The sequence below is a fragment of the Corapipo altera genome, unplaced genomic scaffold (assembly GCF_003945725.1).
Source record: "Corapipo altera isolate COAL_440 unplaced genomic scaffold, ASM394572v1 2b, whole genome shotgun sequence".
Taxonomy (NCBI): domain Eukaryota; kingdom Metazoa; phylum Chordata; class Aves; order Passeriformes; family Pipridae; genus Corapipo; species Corapipo altera.
In genome coordinates this window covers 16,289,500-16,311,365 of record NW_020884874.1, presented here as the reverse complement: position 1 = coordinate 16,311,365, position 21,866 = coordinate 16,289,500, and the positions used below count along the sequence as shown (strand labels likewise).

The 21,866-nt window shown below is 39.5% G+C and overlaps 1 protein-coding gene across 7 annotated transcripts in view; it reads right to left on the bottom strand.

Moving 5' to 3' along the window:
- NCOA7 (nuclear receptor coactivator 7) overlaps positions 1–21,866 on the bottom strand; it is an 89,148-nt gene that overhangs the window by 31,471 nt on the left and 35,811 nt on the right. For all 7 annotated transcript variants that reach the window (XM_027631476.1, XM_027631471.1, XM_027631510.1 and 4 more), the window contains one exon: positions 12,420–12,673. In XM_027631476.1, coding sequence (XP_027487277.1) covers positions 12,420–12,673 — 254 coding nt within the window. The remainder of the gene's footprint in view (positions 1–12,419; positions 12,674–21,866) is intronic.

The following is a 21,866-nucleotide window of genomic DNA, read 5'->3' as shown; positions in this document are numbered from 1 at the left end:
GAAGAAGGATGACTAGAAGGCTCTTTATACTGAATGTGACGGTCAGAAGGGAAGTTGAAAGGAGAGGAACGTGCAGTGCTGTGCACAGGAAGGACATGCAGAGGATGTCCAGTAAAGGCAAAGGTGAAGGGTTGCTGGCATTTGCTCTAAGACTGTCTGAAGACACAAGCATGACGCAGATCAACTGATAACCTCTTATGAGACAGGAAACAGACATACTTCTGCACATAGAGACCAGAACTTAAGAAATAGGTCATAGCAACATTTGCCAAAGTGCAGCAAGGTTGTAGAGAAAGCCATTCTAGATGCATGTGCCTTGCTGATGGAGACTGGACAACTCATCCTCTGATAATAAGGGATGCTGATGGGCAGGACAGCCTCTGCCTCCAGCTCCTCTGAAACTTATCCTGGGGAAAAGGGAGATGAGTGACTCCCAGGGAGCTCTCTCCCACTTTTCTGCAGATGTAACGCAGCCTATCTGCAATGTGAATATTTGGAGTCACGAGGAAGAAGGAAGGAGAGAACATGAAGGCAGGCAGTGAAGTGTCCCTTGTAGCCAAAACCAAGCAAGACAAGGCTATTGTGAGAGGTAAGAGGTTTCTGACAGTACAGTGAACATAGATGGAAAAATCAGAGAAGTCTTTGGGACCACCAACATGTTTTTCAGGTCTGACAAGGATCAGCCTTTGCTACTAAATACATATTAGGAACAAGTTATGTTATGTATTGTCTGGACAGAAGAATAGCTCCTAGCTGCACTGACTGTATCTGTCTGTCTTTACCCCTCAGTAACCTAGTTTCACATCCTTTTCTTTTGTGGCATGGAAAATGACCAACATGGTGCAAACGTTTTGTGTCCTAGGACTCTCAGAGACAGAATGGGTGCATGAGCAAACATCACTTTTAGCTGTCTGTGGATCAAAACAAAAATCACATTCCCATTTGGGTTTGAGACGGAACATACCAATACTGTTTTTAAACAGCTGGTTAGATTTCAAGAAATACTTCTGCTTGTCCCTAGGGAATGTAATGTACAAAAATGGAATTATCCTAAGCATCTCTCTAAAGGAGTGGTTTGCATTTCAAGATGCAAAAGAAGAACAGGTAAGACAAAACAATCTCATTTCTGCAAGTCACATTTTGGGGAACAGTTGATAACAATCTTTAAGCCAAGTTCCCACGACGCAACTGGCACACTTCTGTACGCAAGGTTTTTGCAGACACAACCGAACACCTCCTTACACAAGGGTGAAATACATACTGAGCAAAAAACCTAACAGTTGTTTATTGTATTATTAAACCATATGTGGCCTTGCTCTTGGAGGAGATTTATCTGATGTTGAGATACCAATCACAGCTTCTTTTTGGGTAGGATTTGCACAAGTGCCTGGGTCCAGTTTTCCAAAAGCAATTTAGGGCTCTGAAGTAAGTGCATCTCTCTTGAACATTTTACACTAGAGCATACTGAAGTTTTGTTTCTAAATTTATTGGAATTGACAGTTCACACTGTCATACTGTAATATGAGAAAGTGTTTGTCAAAACACCAAACACAGGTAAAGAGTACTGTCAAAACCAAAAGGGACTGCTCAGCTGCCTAAAGTTAAACACAAGCTGTACATCTGCAGATCACTGTGACTTGTCCAAGACTGTATGATGGCAGCTGGCCAAAGAGCTTCACTGCAGAGGTAGCCTTGCTTCATACTATAAATCAGGTTATTATTTTAAAATTTGTATGAGAGATACTGTTCCCAAATAAGTATTTGTTCAAGGCAGCTATACAAATGAAAGGTAGAAATAAAAGTGGCACGGGAATTAAAAATCTACACTGGATAAAGTAATTTTCCTTACACAAAAGGAGAGAACTTTGAAGAATGGAGGGGAGGAAATGTAAACAGCTCTTGGGGGGGTATTTAGAGTATATTAAATAACTAAAAGTAATGGTACAATACCTTGCACTCAAAAGCAGAGTCAATACTGCTTATGCAGAGGAAAGTATTTACAGGACAAACCAAACTCCCTCATATGCAAATACTTGAAAGAAAACAAAAGAATTGCATGTCAAGAATCATTTGATTTCGATTTACTGGATTCAACAGGAACAAAACCCACACAACTACTGAATTGACTCCAATGAAGGTGCAGTGGCCTAGAAAATCAGTTCAGTAGTTTATTTTTAAGTTTACATTTACATTGTGGCCTGATAAATGGCAGTGTCAGTTCAGAGCAATAGAAAAAACACTGCTCCAAGCAGGGAGAGGAAGCACAAGACCTCCCCATCCACCAGCAGCAAAGCATTAATTCACATTGTGGAACATCCAGCTCCTCACAGCACTCAGCTGTACTTGGAACTATCACCTAAGAAAACAATAGCCACCGGACATATGGATGTAGGTTACATCAGGCATGGGCTACTTTAAGAAAGAAATTTTAAATAGGAAACATAGACATATGAAACCTATTTATAATTCTTTAAGATTGTGAGGGACAACCAGAAATATTCAGATGTCATAAAATCAGGCAATTCATTGACAGGAGAGCAGTAAGAACGATTGACAGATATGAGGCAGGGAAGCTCTCATTAGTTTTAAAGTGGATCTTGATCGGTTTAGTCCCCACAAGAAACTACACAACAATTACTATCTTTAAGGAACTATAGAACTGTTACTGTAACAGAGAACAAGATCCAGACCACAAGCAGCTCCTCTAGTACCATGAATAAACCGGTAGTATAAGCATCATGGAACTACAAGTTATATGCCCTAATAGCAGAGTTCATCATGTTCCTATGAGCTTTTCATACATTTTATAGAGTGCTCTTCACCATGCACCACATTCATATGTGAGGTTTTAGCCTGTGCAACACTATTTCAAAATTCAACAGTGTACATTTGGATCAATCCACATTATCATACAAAACCAAGTTTTCAGTTCCTCTCTTCTGGGGAGAATAATTTTTTGGATTATGCTTTAAACCAGTATATAGTTTCCTAGCTTTAGTTTCTGCTCATCCTACTCCAATTTATGAACTTTCACTCTATCCCAACTTGCCTAATCCTCCCAGGGCAAGGTGGCATTTAACCAAGCTTGGTGTTAGCACTGAGGATGACAGAAGGAAAAGAGGGATGGAGTGGGGAAGAACAAGGGAATGGGAACGTGGCAGTGAGTAGGGACTGATTTTTTAAGACACTCCACCACAGCTGAAGCAGCTGGGTGGTAGATCCAGGTCCTAATTCTGTTCTTTCCTTTAGAAAAGGACAATTGATTTCTCTCTTCAATATCAGTTGTATGTCTGATCTGTTATCACGATTCCTTTTCTGAAGGTTGTCTTGAATTCCTACTGATGCCTGGACACAAAGACACGTGATAATTTTAGCCTTCCATTTCACAGACAGGTCTCTTTCTGTACATCCTGTGTACAGACAAAGCAATGGCGACACTGCTGAAAGATGTGAAAATTTTGAAAGGAGATCTGTTACAGAAAGTTTTAAGTCTAACATTGAAATGGAAATCCACAGAAAACTGCAAATGGAAAAATATTTGTAAGTGTCCTCCTCCATTTCGCATACATGATCTAACTATACTTACTGTGGAAGTACTTAAAAACATGCATTTATTCTGGCCCTGGATAGTCACAGTGAAATACTGACATGACTGTAACAATAGGAAGTGTTCATCATTTTTGTGACAGGAGCTTGTTCCCATGCACTCTGGGTAACTACTCTGTGGTGTCATCAAAACTGCAGACTATTCCTGACCTACTTTTAATTGACCACTAACTGTCTTTCCCCACTGCTATTTCACCAACCTGCAACAGCCTGTGTAAGGTGGACTTGGGAGCACGTTGTTCATCCGAGCTATCCAGAGACTGACCGAAGTCCTACTTGACATCAGCACCACCTTAGGTTAACTGCTGTCAGCAGCTAAATACCTTGTCCTCAGCCAAGTGCTTCATTCTCCTTCAGAGCAAAGCTTATGAGCGACATTTATCAGCCACACAAAAGATGGCCTGCAAGCAATGGATGTCTCCTACTTAAGGGCAGATTAAACAGCTACCATCCATGAGGTCTATGGATATCAGGAAAGTAATTACATAGCATCCAGGTACACATGCTACCTTCAGTCTAAGAAGTGTTAATAGCAGTCAAAGCAAAGATGCATCAACAGAAACTTCAGCACAGGCTGCTACCAACTTGCTGAGTACACTTGGGTATGTATACAAGAATCCCAAAACTGCATTATTGTATCCTCCAGCCTGTTTGGCAGTTCCCCACTAGCATGATTAGCATTATACAAATATACAGTGCTAAGTCAACCTTCCACAGAAACACCAACTTGAGCAAGACAATTCACAGATTCAGCATCCAGAAACTTCCTCCCCATCCAGAGTTTCAGTTTTACTCATATGTAAGAAACACGCAGACTCAAGATTTGAAGCTGTTCATACCATCTGTCATCATTTCTTCCAGTTTCTAGTTCACAACCATTCAATCTATGCCAAAATCCCTGTGTTTGACAGTCTGCCTCTACAATATCCTGCTCTCCTTGTTTATTTGTGTAGGAAGAAAGGCCCTCGTGGGTGCACTGAAAAAGCCAGTTGGAGCTGCAGGACTAAAGGAATTTTGTGCTTTGCCAGATTTATCAGCCAGTGAGGTCTCAGTTGTCTTATCACATAGCAACAGTGACCACACACTTAAAACAGAAGAAGCCCTACACCTCAAAAAATAGCAAGGTTAACTACATGGGGGGGGGAAAAAGAAGGAAATAACCAACTAATTTCCCTGGTTTTATTTAAAAATCAGAGGGAAAAAAAAATCCTACATTTTCAGTTTGATAAAGACAGTAATAAAGTATCTGGTAAGTGCTTCCTTGAATACTCTTTCCCCCCATTATTCACTGCATGTGTAAGAGCTTTTCTGCCTAAGTTGGTCACCCGCAGATATATATACTCCATGCAGGTGTTTGTGCTATCAACTTATAAACTGGATCAATCCACACAGCCTAGCTAAAGTATTTTGATCTTTGAACGCACTACCAAAATACACTGTGTTACTGCGAACTGCAAGAAGAAAGCCACACATATCTTTAGATCAGAGAGAGAAGGCTGTTCTTATTTTCTGTCACTGGCCTGGGCTATTCAGATACTTGGCATCTAATTGTGTGGCCAGAAACCCAATTCTTAGTAAACTCCACATCTTGTTTTCAGTTACTGAAGGAAATCCAGGCACAGGAACAAAAGTTTTCACACTACCTCTCTCAAGCCTCTGACTGGATGGAGTTCATTCAGATTAAGTTAAGAAACAAAATAGTGGGAATAAGAAAAAGCAAAGACTTCCATCAGAAAACACTAAAAATTCCAACATGTAATTTATAGTACGTTTTTCAGTTTTGTTTGTGGGGTTGTTTTTTTTTGGTTTGTGGTGGTTTTTGCTTTTTCTTTTTTTTAGGAAAAAAACACCACATAGACTTTTCAGACTAAGCAATGGTTAAAAATCAACCTTTCACATACCTAACTTTAATTTCTTCAATGAATTTACCCTGATGGTAACAAAGCCTTAATGCAAATGTCTCTGTACAGCTCCCCCTGAAAGCAAACTCAATATAATTTCCTTGAAGTGAGACTGAATTTGGACACAGGGTCACAAGGAACTTAAACCAACCTAAGATGAAGCTGTTGCTGAAAGTGGCAACTCCACCAACCTTCTTCCTCCGCATGTTCCTGCCACCAGCCCAGCACTGGTCAAGGTCACTAGATACCAACCTAGAGAAAGCAGGTCCTGCCTCTCTGGGCTGGTGACAGCTGAAGGCTAGGACTGGCACCACTCAGCTGGGCTCAGGAGTAAGACAGGCAGCACATTCTCTTTTAGTGGCAGCACAGACACCTTAGAATGACTCTAACTGTTTATGAAAGTGGACTCTGGGACAGATATGGTGATAATTAGACCTACTTCCAGGTTTCTTATGCAAAGGTGGAGATAAAAAGAGTTGGTGATTATTTCAAGAGATGAGGGGATGCAGAAAAGAAGATTCAGTGAGTTTGTAGTCACTTTGAGTGTTAGCAGGCTGAAGAGCATTTTGGAGATAGGTGGACGAGAAGCTGCCTACTGATCTTTGCGGTCTGACAGCATTACTTATGAATTCTGTTCAGGTAAGTGTCAGTACCTACACGCACCAATCACAGAAGTATCACTGTAAAATTTGACTATCCACTACATCAGGTACTCAAAGACAATACAGAGTGAGAAAAATCAACCTGTCAACAAAGCAGGTATGAGGGAAGGAATACTTAGGTATCACAAGACAAAACATGGGCATTTTAGAAAACTGTTAACACTACACAAGCTGTTTTTCTTCATTTATTTTGCTGCTTGTACACACAACAGCTTGCCTGGGAAGGTTATGCCATGTAAGTCAACCAAGTTTCAATTATTTGCATCTTTTTACTTAGTTTTACAACAAACAGGAGCCTATCCATCAAGATGAAAATTTGAAGAGGATTCCACACCTGCCCAGCATTAAGATGTTTCCATCCAAATTTTCAGAACTTAAATGCTAACGGCATTATTACTAGTACTTACTGCTCAAATCAAATTCTCCTGCCTGTGAACAAGGCGCGCCCCTTCTCTGTGCAACTGTTCCTAGTAAACATCTATTAACAACACAGTTTGAATATAACCTGGTGGCCTTACCACTGATCCACTGGGATTCACAATCATTTGTTCTTGTTCCAAAACAAGTCATATGAAAACAGCTGCCTTTCAGTCATTTGTCCACTTCATTCTTTCCACATGGCTTCCATAGCCAGTGCTAATAAACCAGCTTCCTGAAGCTTCTCAACCAGCCACTGCCCATTACATCCAGTTTACACTCATATGCAAGTTATTCCAACCTTCCTGTGATTCTACACAGGCAATTATAACCATATATACTACTTTTTATGCTATTTCTGGAAGAAACAAATTATTTCCCTTTTCACTCCTCTTTGTATTTACTCTCATTTTTGCTGTCTGAAGCCAAACTGAAACAAAAACGCTACAGCAAGCTCTCAGAACTTGGAAAAATTCAGATCCTGTTCCTCTTATAGTTGTATTAAGCAACAACACAATACTGAGTAGACCAGTTTTTAAATTACTTGGATTACTTAGAATAGAAAATACTTTGCTACACAAATAGGCCTCACCAAATCAAGTCACCAGAGATTAGGGTTGATTATTGTTAGCTAATTACCAGTAAGAATTTGTAAAGATTTTCTCTTTTTTAAAAATTCTTTTTACCTTTTTATGACTAGCACCTTAATTAGGTCCTCAACTGCATCCTACTGTTTTGTACCAGGTAATACAAAAGACAAAAACAGGACTCATTAAATGAAGGAAGTTTAAATTTTCAACTCAATATATATTGAAAAGTCCACTTGGGATTGATCCTATTTATCAGGCCTAGCTATTATGTAATGTGCACTCAGTAAGTGTCCCGCCTTTTTACTAAATTTAAATTCTCCATAAATTTTCACTGCGTGGCAAGTAACTTTCAACTTCAAAACAGAGTAAGTACTGCTGGCATCATGGGAGTTGCCTCTGCTGTTTCTGTGCCAGTCACGGCAAATCTCACACATTATGAGCGATGAAAATTGCTATGCCCTCTCTATTTTATTTACTAAAATTTGTTCTTGGCCAGCTACCCAGAACATTCAGAGGCTTGGTAACTGCACACATGCTGCGCTGCTCCTGTATTGCCCCCTGCTCCAGTGATGGTAGGGAGTATAAGTCAAAGAAAGGCTTCTGGTTTCTGCCTCTGGCACCTCCTGCTTAACATACGATACACTGTCTCATTAAACTGGCACATACCATTTTCCTTCTCGTGATGTTCAGGACTCCTCTTTGTTTTGGATAGAAATCAGAGCTACAATACGAAGAGGTTTTGTTAATCTCACCTCCCACTCACTGCAGAAATTGAACACTGTGCAGGGAACGAGAATGGATGGCTTTATGATTACAGAGTAGAACAATAAGCTAGTCAACTAGACTGTACTTTGTTGACAAAAGTAACTCTGTGATGAGGGACAACTCACCTAAACCAAACTTTCATTTATGACGTATTCTTTAATGCAGACTAATTCCTCACATATGTCAAATGCTTATATTCTCAACCAAAATCAGTGGAATCTAGGAATATTATGCACATTTGATAGAAGGACATATTATATCATGCTGGAGTAAGTATATCGATGAAATTTAGTGTTGTGTTTGACCACTGTTACACTGACTACTTTCAGAAGGTCACACACAGACACTGTTTCAGCGTCTTCAGTGGCAAAACACAAACAAATATTTTCATCCAGTTTAGCAATTCCCGACAGGAATCATGGTTTCCTAATCTCACAGAAGTCAAGTCAACATCTTCCAACAAAAACAGACTTCCCTGAGAAAGTGCATCTGAACCAAGCAGCCATACTGCAGAAGTAGGTCAACTAGGTTATCTCAAGAAGAAAGAGGGAGCATCCTGGGCACAGAGCATAGCAGCCAGACTGCCTACAGAACCACTCCACTGTACCAGACAGACATATCCTTGGAAGTCTGAAAGCAGCTTTCTGCAGCAACAACAGCAGAAAGGGTAAGACAAAGTTAAAAAGTAGACTACAACATAAGCCAAGAGAGGAGGCAAAAATAAGGAGAAAGGAGTGTCATTTCCATTGGTCTTCAGGAACAAACAACAAGCAGTATTAGCACCTCTGTTGTTTTAAGGCAAAAAAACAAGGGCTGTATCTGCAAAGCAATGTCTTATCGGGTGAGATTTGGAGGCTGAATGGTACAAATTATTCCAGAAGTACAGTGACACTGAAAAACAGTGCAAACGCTAAAAGAAAACAAAAATATGAGGCTACGCTGGAGAAACTTTACGAAGAGTAGGACCTGTTCATTCTTTTGCAGTGCCCTAAGAGAAATGATCAATACTGTGTACCATCAGTTTATTTGTAACAGTGCCACGACAATGCTAACAGATATGCCGTATAGAAGAGTCTTGGCTGAGACAGGGTTGCTGGAGGATCCCTTTCTAGAGGATGCTCGAGTGCACCTCCTCCTGCTCGGCTCGGCGGTGCCACCCGCCGGCTGCAGCCATTAACACAACGTCGCACCTGAACAGGCGAGCAGCTCCTCACTCCACCGCTGCACTTCCACCTTCCTCAAATAATCAAAAAGTCTTTTAAACACTCAGGGACAACCACCATCTGCAGTTCTGCACAGCCTTCAGAAGCTGTGTTACAGTCTTTCCACCGGAGAAGAGGGATTTACTGAGCCAACAAACTCCTCCTGACAGTGTCATGCCTGCATGTTACCTATTAAAAGGCACGGCATTCAAAGTGGAACTCAGGATGTCACTGTCAGCATTTCCAGATTCATAAAGGCCAACACATTCACAAGCTTCTAATGAAGTGATGTGGTGTGCAAGGAAGAAACTGAAGTCAGATGTGATGTTCCTTCCCCCATCCCTTAGCACAATAAATAAAGAAGGATTTATTGTCTTGTAAAATATGAAAGGGAGATTATTCAGAGGACAGTGGTCTTCACTCTGTTAGACTGACTGACACAACTCTTCTAGATTCATATTGTCTTATGACAGGACCTCCATTAAGCCACAAAATAAAGTACATATATCATGAGAATATGCAAGGTTGTTGCTATGTGTAACAGATTTTTCTTCTGACAAGGAAAACTTCAGTATTTTGACAAAGTGCAGAAAGCATTTAGAAAAAAAGAAAACCAGTAATTCCTGTATCACATTTTCTTAAAGTTAGGATCGTAGAATTGCTTGAGTTGAAAGGGGTCTTAAAGATCACCTAGTTCCAATCCCACTGCCATGTTCTAGACATTACTCAAGGCTGGGTAGTTGGGAAGGAACAACCACCAAGAACCCCAAGCCCTTGTGAAAACACAACTAGAAAAATGGTTAACATGGGGAGAGAGGCAGGGGGAGAGAGAGAGACAGAGAGACAAAGAGAGAAAGCACATTTTAGTCAGAACACCTCAGAAACATCAATAAAGGGACAAGTTAGAAGGGAAAGAAAAAACATGTTGGGGGGAAAAACAAGATATATGTATCCCTAATGTTAAATAATGAAGACAGATGCATATGCATGGATAATCCCTCTCTGCCACTTTCATATGGAAGTGTACCAATGATTAAATGATAAAGTCCTTACAGATTTGGCAGTACCTTCCCACTATGGCAGCTAACACATCTTCCAGCAGAGAACTGTCGAATATACACCTTCTGGCAGAACTCAGCTCATCGAGACAGATTGTTTTGTCCTCTGCCACACCACATGCAGGTAAAAGGCTAACTACTTTAACAAGTCCAGCTCTTCAGACTCTATGGGTGTAGAGACAGCTCTTGGAAACTATTCAGTGTGTTAGCAAAGGTGGCAGCTTTCAGGAGAACAGCAGTAACAAACAGTTAAGCAGGTAAGCCCTGTGAGTAGTAGCTGCAGTGGATGAAGGCACATATAAGACACACAGTCTTTCTAACACTAGCAATTCTACTGAAGTAACTTAATTTTGAAAATTGCACAGGGAACATAGAGCTGCTCCCCTTGTTTCACAATCAGTTGTTTTCTGTATCTATTTAAACTTTCAATTCCGCAATCTGATGCTCCAGTTGGGTAAACGTCTTTCTTTAGGAACAACCAAAAGCTGGCATTTAAACAAGAAAGGGGTTTTCGTCTCTCTGAGTTTTTGTCAGTCGGGTCTGTGCTCAGTTCAACAGCAGCATTAAATTATTTTATTTCTCAACAGAAATTCTGTATTTCTGCAGAACTCAAAAGCTTTGCACACCTACATGATGGCCAGTAGCATTTCAAGTCACCCTGTAATGATGCCAGTCCACATGAAACACAGGAATGCTTATGAAACAAACGTTAGTAAAACCTGAGTTTGTACTGACTGTTGGATCATAAGTCAAAGACAAGCTGGAGAGCCTTACAGCGTCCCTCACCAGCCCGGCCATACTCTTAAGTGACATCGACCCTCATCTCGCCATCCCAAGTGTCAACTGTTGCAGCATTTTTTAATTAAACTCCTGAAACACCAAACAAACAAAGTTCAGCCACAAACCCCCAAATTCCTCTAGGTACAAACCAAAAATAAATCACTGCTTTTAGCAGAAACATTTTACTGGGAATGCAACAGAAGCTTATATTTTGGTATGTTTGGATTTCTTTTATATCAGCATGCTACTAAAAGAGAAAGAATTTACAGGTTCATTCACTAACAATTCTCCAGTTTTTCCTCTACAGATTTTATATCAAGAACAGTGTGGTCAGAACTTCAGACAAAGATAAGAAAGTTTTCTTTTAGTTTCCAAATTATTGATCTCATCACAGTCAAATCTGCCAGAAAGTACAGGCTGATCAATAAATCACTGTAAACTCTTGCGCTTGCCAAGAAACATTACTCCAAGGTTCACCTTCTTCATGGCAAGGCCTGTACTGCCTCATAAAAGAGACTTTTTGGTTGTGGGCTAGTCCACATGCACCAGTCAACACATAACAACATTTTTGCTGCAGATTTCTTTTTTTCTCCTAAAGGGGACTCCTCCTTAGGAGTCAGCCATTCATGCACTCACTGTGTGAGCAGTAAAGAAGTCTGTTTTGAGGGCAGCTACAATTTTCTGTTCCCTTCCTTCTCTTTAAAAAAGAATTTCTTACAAGATGGAACCAGAGTTCTCCAAATCTAAGAATTCATTCTAACAAAATACCAAGAGAAAATCTGGAACTAGAAGTATTTCATAAATCATATCTAAAATTACTTAAGAGTATCTAACGAATTACAATCCAGAACTGCAAATAGATGTGTGTATGACTCATCTCGTATATTTATGCAGAATTTTTTTAATTACTTGCAAAAATAAATCTAAAAAGGAATTTAAAATTAACTGAGTTACTCATACAGCTAGGGGGATGAGAGGGAAGCAAGCTTTCCATCACACAAGCCCTTTGACATCTTGTTTAAATATATGTAGTTAATTTACTTACTTTCTCACATTTCAACAGACAAACATGAATATGAATTGACTGAAGTCTTAAATGGTATACATCAATTCATGAAACAAATAATCCCACCAAAAAAACTGAACTCAAATACTGCAAAACATTGAAGACAAATCTTTAATTAAAGTAAAATCCAATAATGAACTACTTGATGCCTATAACAGTACAGCGTTTTAGAACTGAGATGCAAGAAATTTTTTTTTTGAGAACTGCAAGGTTTAAGTTAGAAGTTGATGATATTTAGAACTATATAATTCTATTTGCTTTTTCAGGAAGGATATTTAAAGTCCTTTTAAGAAAGGCCTAAAGAATATGAGAAAAGTACATTAATAAGCTATAAAACCAAACATGTTTCAAAATACTATAGCATTAACTCACCAGTACTATAGTATCTTTTAAGTTCTGTGCGTCTGATGTCTTTCAGCTGATTGTATTTTTTCTTTTTCTTTTCCTTGTCTGGAGCAGTTTCCTTTTCCCCAGGAAATTTACAGTTGTCTCCAGAGGAACTGAGTTGCTCCAAAATAACTTTACTTTCATCATCTTTCTCTGAAGGTGTTTTGGAAACAGGAGATCCAGGGGAATTGGCAGAGACAGTCTCGGTGTTTTGTTTGACTTGCCTTTTCTTTTTCAAACTATGCATAAAGAAAAGAAACCCACAATGTTAAGATGTAGCCAACCTCTACAGAGAAGTTAACTCACTTGCTAACTTGATCTTTTTAAAAATGAATTTAATATCAGAATTCCTTACAACTCTTTAAAAACCACACACCTGGCATCAGTAACTTGGTAACTAAGATTATCCTACCTCATACTCTTCAATTATATCATAATCAAAAGGACGTTTTCTCAAGAATAACAAACGACATAATAAAGCTTTTACTGTTGTTTACTGAGAAGGAACAGGGACAAACAAGCAAAATATCAAAAAGTTGTTTTGTTTTAAAGCACCATACATCTGAATGTAGAAACAAGATAGTGAATCATGTTTTCAAGATGAAGCACAGAATAAAATAAAACCTTAGATCATAATGTATTATAATGCAACAGACAACATAATAATTTCACAGTCCAGTGCTCCTGCTTTATAAAACCATTTGTTCTCATATAAACTTGTTAATTTTTTTCCACTTTGTCCAAGGTTATCTCCTAGCTGGCACTCATGCTATTCCACAGCTGTTCTTGCACAACTCATGCCACCTGGTACTCCAACTGATGCTGAAAATCCGGTATGAAGAACTGCTCAGAGACTTTGGATCTTTTGAGCAGCAAGGTATTTATTGCAACGTTGGGAGCAAGTGTGGTTTGCACCACAGAAAACTTGCTCAGAGGTATCACACAAAATCAGGGGGTTTATATAATTATCAAATATGATTATTATATTCATATGATTGCAACATCTATCTATACACATGATAGGCGGAGTTCAGGTGGAGCTTAGGGTGGTGTTTTTCTTGGCCCCCAATTTCGGTGGAGGTTCCGGCCTTCAGCCTGGGTTTTGGGGTCTTCTCATCTTCATCAGTCTGACCTCTCTACCTTTCCATTGTTCTCGACCCGCTCACTGAAGCTTGGAGAAAGCCTTGGTTCCAGGCCTATTTCTCCTATTCAAATGTCTACCTTATCCTAATTTATTACCTCTAGGCCTATTGTATACTGCTTCTAGCATTCTTCTAAGTTTTGGTCCAGGGGGCAGAACAAAACGAGTCTTGGTAGCTCAGGTAGAGTAGGTGTTAGGGGGCCTATCTTAGTTAACTCTCTTAAGGCTGACTCTTGTTTCACAGGTGTCACCCACCAGCTCATTCTGCAACATGACCAATGTGGCTGCAAACTACTTGTGCCGGGACATTTTCCAGCTGCCTGGATTTCTTCTGAGAGAAACTTTAACAAGATGCCTATAAATCATCCAACTTATCCCTATAGCAACAGGAGTATTTTCTTTTTAAATTATCTCTTAAAGCACAGCTCAAGTGAGAAAGATGCTTCAGGAATCCTAACAGAATTTTCTGCTAAATCACCATCTAATAGCACTGATTTCGCTTAGCAAAAGCAAAGACTGACGTTATGCGTTGAGGGTCAGTGTCACTAAAATAGTCCCCAGTTAATCACTGACACATACCACAAAATGAAAAACTAATCTAACTAATTGCCCTTCTCTATAGTACATTAACTTCTTAGTTACAAGGTACCCAAGGGAGGGAGTAGTATATTTATCTTGTTGATGCTAAAAACTTTGTTACGTGCAAAGGAATGCGTATGCATAGAAACTACAGACAGCCAGTGAGTCACCACAAACGTGTAAAAGGTTACATGATCTCACAGCAGTAGTTCATGTAAGTGAAAACTCAATACTTGAAGTTATTAATATAATGCAGGAATTTCAGAGATTCTTCCTTCCACCATTTATATTCCCATGCTATTTGTATTTTTTTTTAAGCTACAACATAAAAATAAATAAACAGAGCATTTGACAATTTTAGCAATACATTTCAGCCTACTCATCTTTTCTCTTAATAAAACATTAAAACCAGTTCCAAGTTTAGAATGCCTAGTCTGAGACCTCTGAGAAGGGTCAATTTCTCAAATTACATGTGACCAACACTTTCTAGTCACACATTTCAAAATACCGCCTTACAAACTGTGTCTATCACACATGTATGTATACATATTTCTTTAATACTTCCTAAAATAGGACAGTAGGAGATTCACATTCTACAATCAACTCAGTGAGGATTCTCCATTCACTCAAATCCACAGATTTTTAAGACAACTAGTAGCAATTCACGCTCCCCACAGCAATAGACATTTATTGTATGTGCAACTGTCTGGATTCCGTCCTGATTACATATGAAAACACTGTACAGGCATCTATAAAAGATAACAGTGAATACACCTCTATAGCAAATGAAGTGTTTTGTTTAGACTAATGAAAATTTGCATATGCAAATGAAGCTTTTTACTAATAAGCCACAGTCCTGATCAAAGGCTGTTGCTGTAGCAATCACAAAACATTACAGTCATATTGTTTGCACAATGTGTATATTTAACCCTGGTGTAAATCTTTGCAAAGCAGCCCTCTATGTTGAAATGGCATATTCTTATCATGGTTGTATCTGATTCCAGACTTGTAAATGAGCCACATCCCTGACCTTTTACTCTACTGATTGAATGAGCTTCCTGTCCACATGTATACCACAGGGTACCCAAATCATCTGCTTCAGTAGACAAGAACTAGCAAGTGTCCACTGGCACCCCTATTTCTACTCACACTGCATCAGAGGCTTCCGTCTTCAAAGTCTATTTGTTTTGATCACAAACTGTTAAGTAAGCTCTCTGTACTATGAATGTATGTCTCAAAACAACAAAAGAAGCCACTAATGGAAACATAGAACACTTTTCTGGAAGGGAAAGAAAAAAGAATAGAGAAAAATCCCTCTAGAGGTCAACAGTCCTTGTGACAATACTAACAGCTTCTGTCGGTCCTTTCCTTAAAACATACTCATTTGAACTGGAGCTTTCAAAGTTGCCCCTGGCAACTTTTAGAATGAAGAGCTAAAACAGAACTGGTCCATTAGTGATAGAAAAGAGGAAAGCAGAAATAAGCTTCTGAACTGACTCACTGCAATGCAACTGACTGGCATTTCTCCTCAAAGTGTTTAATCTTGCTGAATTCCCAGTACTACAGCCCACTGAGAGCTCACCACACAACCTACAGCACCCTCAGCACACAGCTGATGCTGCTGCAAATGGACAGAGCCACAGGCACCTTTCAGATACTAGTGATCAAGAATCTTGGCAGTCCATAATTTCTATTCCATTCTCATGGCAGGCATCAGATTTTCAGATGGTGCCAAGCTTACTCCTCCTGCCCATTGCTCTTATTCAAGGCCATGACAATCCAACTCTCAAAGTGGCAACCTTGGCACTAGAAAAAAAACACCAAATGAGGACCAAGTACCCATGACATTCAAGACAATACCCAGAGTGACTGCAACTTTGCCTAGGGTTATGAACTCTGCTCAGAAGATGTTGCTTTTAGAGATCTCTAAAGCCTAGTCAAAATTACTCTGAACCCTCCAATTCACTCACTCTTGAAAAGCCTTGATTAATATATCCCAAGGAACTAAAACAAGCCTTCAACAGCATTTAAAATCATAACAGCAGCCTCAAATCTACTATACATTTTGACATTAAAAAATGTCTTAGTAAAGCAAATCTTAGTAAATCTTAGTAAAAAAAAACCTTAGCAAATCTTAGTAAAGCCAATATGAAGCCCTGTATACACACAAGGCAATTCATTATTAACATACACTGGTACGGTGCAGCAGAGAGTGGTCTGTGAAGAGCACAGCTGGAAAGATTACTGCATCTTAAAGTTCATCCCCTGAGGTACCTCCTTCAGCCTTCAATCGCCCTCCTCTCACACCGACCCGCATATCCCAGGCAAGTTCCCAGTCCTTCTCCCATGCAAATATCAAACCTGTCACCTCCTGAAAAAGGTGGAGGCTGAAGGGTCTCATCTGCTCTTCTCTGAGTTCTCAGGTCTATTTCCCAACCTTCATAACAAGAGCTACCACAGAAGATGGGCTTAGAACATAATCTGTCAAGTTTTTCCTTTTCCAGCTACTTTGGAAGATTTTGAGTAGTTTTGCTCAGTTTTAAAGAGGATGTCTCTGAACAAATCCAACATTAAGACTTGTTCTAACAGTTAGGAGAGTAAAAAGGAGCTGAAGGCCAAATAAATAAATAAATTAAACCCCTCAGTTTGATCAGTGTCATGTTTTACAGTTACATCAGCCTTTCAAAATGTGTATACCACAGGGTACCCAAATCATCTGCTTCAGCAGACGAGAACTAGCAAGTGTCCACTGGCACCCCTATTTCTACTCACACTGCATCAGTGTGATCAAAACAATATGCATCTTTTCCAGTGAATGCATTAAGGGTTACTGTAGAAAATGCTTGACTGTCAGTATCAGTCAATAAGAAAGTTGCTGGGGGAAGAAAGAGAAGAAAGAAAAAGGGAAGGCAGGATAAACATCTTATCTGCAAAAACACTCCTGTTTATGAAGAAAGTCTTACACATCTGTAATTTCATTTAGACAACAGATAACATTTTTCAAGCTAATTCGTTCTGACAAGCCAAACATTTCTTCTGAGTTTCTATAGAGGCATCCTTTTCCAGCTCCTCAAAGTGTCTTCCGAGCAACAACCAGTAAGCCATTTTCTAAGTTAGTCCAAATACAAAGTTTCCTAAACAAAAGTTTACCAAAAAAAAGTAAAACTTTCTGCAACATAAAGATCATTCTCATTTAATAAAGGCTAATGACCCGAAATGTATGCAATCTCAAAGTAGGCATGTAAAAATGCAAGGTTAGCAGTGCTTACTTAAATTAAATTTGCAACTGACTGTTTAATACCTTGGGTACTGACTCACAGGAAAAGAGCCAGGAAAGATTCCAGAAATGCCCTACTTCATCTACCAGACCTAAGTCTATTTGACTGCCTATGAAAGGAAAATAACTAGTTTTTAGGATAAAGCAGCCTGAATTTCCCACTACACTAACAAGATAGGCGGTTAGTGTAAAAAAAAAACAACAAACAACTGCTCAGAGGAAAGACGGGTGATGTAATCTGCCCAACTTTCACTAGAAACTACAAGCAACCAGTAAAGCTATGCAACTCTGACATTGTCAGATTTTCATTTCTTTATTATCTCAATACCTTTTTTTTCTAGAAATTCTGTTTTATTTTTCTTAACACTTATGCAACAGAGATGCCTATCAGACAATTAAATAGGACCTCATCTGATACAGAATATCACAGACAAAGAGCACTACATCCCTATCATAGGATGTTCTAAAAAAATCCTAGGATAATAAGGCATGTTTTTTATGATGTATTAGATTAATAAAAGTCATATACCATGAACAATTCTTTCTTTTGAAATAAAAGCATCTAATGAAGTGGCCCTCCAAAAATATAAAAAAAAAGAGGGAAGGGAGAAGAAATCATTTTATCTTGAAGTTGACAAGCTCAAGGTTTCCTTTTGGGAAATTTTCCACAATGTGCATCCTTTAAAATGTGCCTTGATATCTGGTATACAATCAGCTTAACATCCTGCACAGTGCAAACACACCATGTTCACAAACACTGTTTTTTAAAATCCATTTACACATATATACAGTAAGATTAACAGAACTTGTAAAAAAGAACTTAAAAACACTTCGAACATCTAAATCTGTTTTGTTCCCATCAAGATTCCTGTTAATTTACTTTGCATGAAAATGATATACACCCTAATTATTTCATTCAGAATTAAACATTTTAATCGTAATTTTAATCTGTGCACTGATTATAACATATACTAGTTCCTTTCTACCCTACATGCCTTTCTCCAACCATCCAGAACAGTTAAACAAATCAAAGCCATGTCAAAAACCACCCACATCTACGTACAGAAACCTTACAGTAAAAATCCCCACTAGGCACCCACTGGTCTGATGCTAATCAGCTATTCTTCCATCCTGCACAGATCATCCATCTCCCTTTCACCCAGTTCGGTGCCAGCATGACTTGGCCAGCTCCAGGCGTGGCTGTGCACTCATCCCATTCAATACGAATAAGCAATTTCAGACAAAATAAATCATTACTGTCTGTCAAGCCAAAGGAAGTCAGGCTGCTTGCCAGACTGTAACACTTTACCCCAGGGCAGCTACTTTCACCTCACCCCAGAAACAAATACAAAACCATTCATCCTCAGTTAGAAATCTTGCTAAAACTGAACAGCGTCCACCCCGCAAGGAAGCACGGTCCATGAAACACCAGCCATTTCAGGTTGGTCTGTGACCTGTTTTGGAAATGAGCAAGCCACAAGGCTGTGTATTTACTATTAAAACAGACTATTAAGGCAAATAGAAGGGAGGGAACACACCTTTTACCAGACATTTAAACAATTAACTACAAAGGGAAAACATACAAGAAAACCTAACTCTGAAGAACTTATCAAGGACAACAGTGTGGTTCCAGACACTCAAAGTGTCCATAATCTGGTCATTCGTAATGACAGAGAGGAACTACAGAAAGCTCTAATACTAGTAGCACAGGTCAAAGTTGGAAATTTCCACTTTTATTGGAACTCCTGTTACTAATTTACAACAAATACCAGCACCAGGCTTCATGCATGGTCAGTCATCAGCAATGCTCAACAAAGTTGGCACGCTCCAAAAAGTGAAGTGCTGTACCAACAATTAGGGTATGTTCATTTTCTTCCTCATACTGCCATTAGCTCACTAAAATAAGTCACTACCTCTGTTTCTCTGTAATGTAGAGGGAAAGATTTGTAGTGAAGGTTTTTCTGGAATTTTAAAGACACTGCACTTTCTGATAAAAAAAGTTTTTAGATTAAGTGAAAATATGTTAATTTACCCTCCTCAGTTTTCAGGTTTGTATCAGAGAATTTTAAATATCCCAGTTAACATCTTTTATGTTTATTTGGGGGTTGTGAATAATCCCAGTTTCCCAGGGTTAAGCTCAAGAGTTTTGAACTGTCAGAAAGTTCTTATTTTCTTAAATTTAAGACTATAACGTTCCCACACAGTTTGATAAACTTTCTATTTTCAAAGGCAAAAAGTAACCCCATCTTTTCTGTTTCCTTAGTAAAAGAGGTTATGATGTATTCAGCACTCTATTACCATGACAATGATTTAATAAAACATTTTCCATATGGGAAGGATTCTTGAAAGCTATTTTGCTTGATTTAGACATATATTTAGCTCCTTTTCTTATGACCTCAGTTTTTGCAGGCTCTCAAAGAACAGCTTTAGGCAGAAAGCAAAATAAAGAAATCCTTCTCTTTGGATGACTCCTTTAACTCTGCCTGAAGTTCACTTTAATAGGCTTGTCCAATTAAACTAGCACCACAGATGTTATTTTGTCACAAATACCAACTTGACTCTTAACCACATGCCCATCCTGCTCCTTCTCCTCTGCTGACAATGCCAGATACTTTCTCCTACTGTGGTGTTCATTAATCACCCCAAACTGCTCCTACACATGCAAGGAATTCTTCCCAAAGTGGCTCAGCAAGACACCCTCCCTGCACCGAAGCCCTGGCAAGGGAGGAATGGCCTTGCCCCTGTCACCTCCAGCCAGCACTGGCCTCCAGCTGCTCTCCCACACTTAGTGCCAGCTCCTTAAGCCACCATTCCCTCAATATCAGTGGCTGAAACTCAAGTAAGTAAAGGGAAGTAAGAGAAAGGGAACTGCAGTTACACAGCAAAGGAGGGTGTTACAGAGAAGTTGCACAGATTTTGCATAGAAGAGTAATGCTGTATTAAAAACTGCTAAGATTACTCTGATGGAGACAATATGGCCACAGCAATCGAGCTGGCTGAAACACATCTCAAATTTCCCCAAAACTTTTATCCCCAAAACTCCTCCCTCCCTGCCTCAACTGACATGGAACTCAAATTCCATGAAACAAAGAGGAGACCCTTTAAAATTAGTAATTAGTTAACATAGGGAAACAAAGTGCAAGAATTGAGAACAACCCCAAAGATGACAACAGGGACGCGGGAAGCTTTGGGGGGGATGAGTACCACTCCATACAGTCATTGCTGCACAACCACTTTATCAGATCACCTCTGTACCAAATTTTCCCGATAATAGAAAGAAGTTTTAGTATTGATTAAACTGACTGGAAACAGTCAGAAAGAAATGTAGTGCTCAGTGACTCAAAGAGCAATAAACATTTACAAGGAAGCAATAAAACAGTAGATGAAAATTAACGGTCAGTTAAAGCAAAATCCACAGGAAATGTGCTGTACATTGTGCAGCAGTAACGTAGCTGGAAACCACCTCCAGGAAAAAAAAAACCTCAGGGAGTGCTATCTTATTATTTCTTATATGAGAAATACCAAGGACACAAGATTTAATTATTTCAAGAATTACCTTCAGATAAGGTGAAAAGCAGCTAAAAACAAATAGATTAGGTATGCTGTGTTTGCCGAAGATGTAAAATGCTACAAAGAGCAACTATGAAAACTGATCAGGGCAGGGCCATGGAGAGCACAGCAATGGTCTTTTGGGTTTAGTGGTTTGTTTTGGTTTTGTGGGTTTGGGGTTTTTTTGCTCAGCAGGTACCTGCACCACCAACTGCCAGAAGCCTGTACAGCTGGGGGCAGACTCTTGAAGGATACTAACACGCATCCAGCTTTCCCCTCGCCCCCATTCTTGAGCATCCCTGACTGGTCCCTGGCAGAAATAAAGCATGGTAAGTGCAACAGTAATGAGGCAAAAAGCACAGCAACCCGCCAGGGCTCAAGAGGAGCTCAACACTGTTTGAGGAAAAGGAGACTTGTCTCAAAGCTCGTAGCTCAAAGAAGCAACTTAAGCCACTTCTTCAGCAAAAGAAGGTGGCTCTCTGCTCACCACTGATCCTGTCCCCAGGAGATGTCCATTCTCACACACAGCTCTTTGATGCACAGGGACCAGATCTGGGAAATTATCTCGGTTAAAGATAACCCAGCAATAGTGCCAGTACATAAATTGTTTTCCAAAATTGGATCAATCCCTCATTAGATTCCACTTGGCTGTGCTACCATCCCTATCAACCCAAAGAGAAGGCCAAAAGAGGAGATAAGACTGCTCCTCCAAGCACCAGCACTAGTTCAAAGGTACGTTGCCCAGACGAATGGGCTTGTCAAACAACAGCCTTGGTTCTTCTCTGCAATATTAGTTCAGATCAGTAAAAAGAAGATGACAGAAAGCCAAACCAGGCACACACCACACCATGCCCAACAGACCTCTGGACAGGAGCACCGAAGCAGT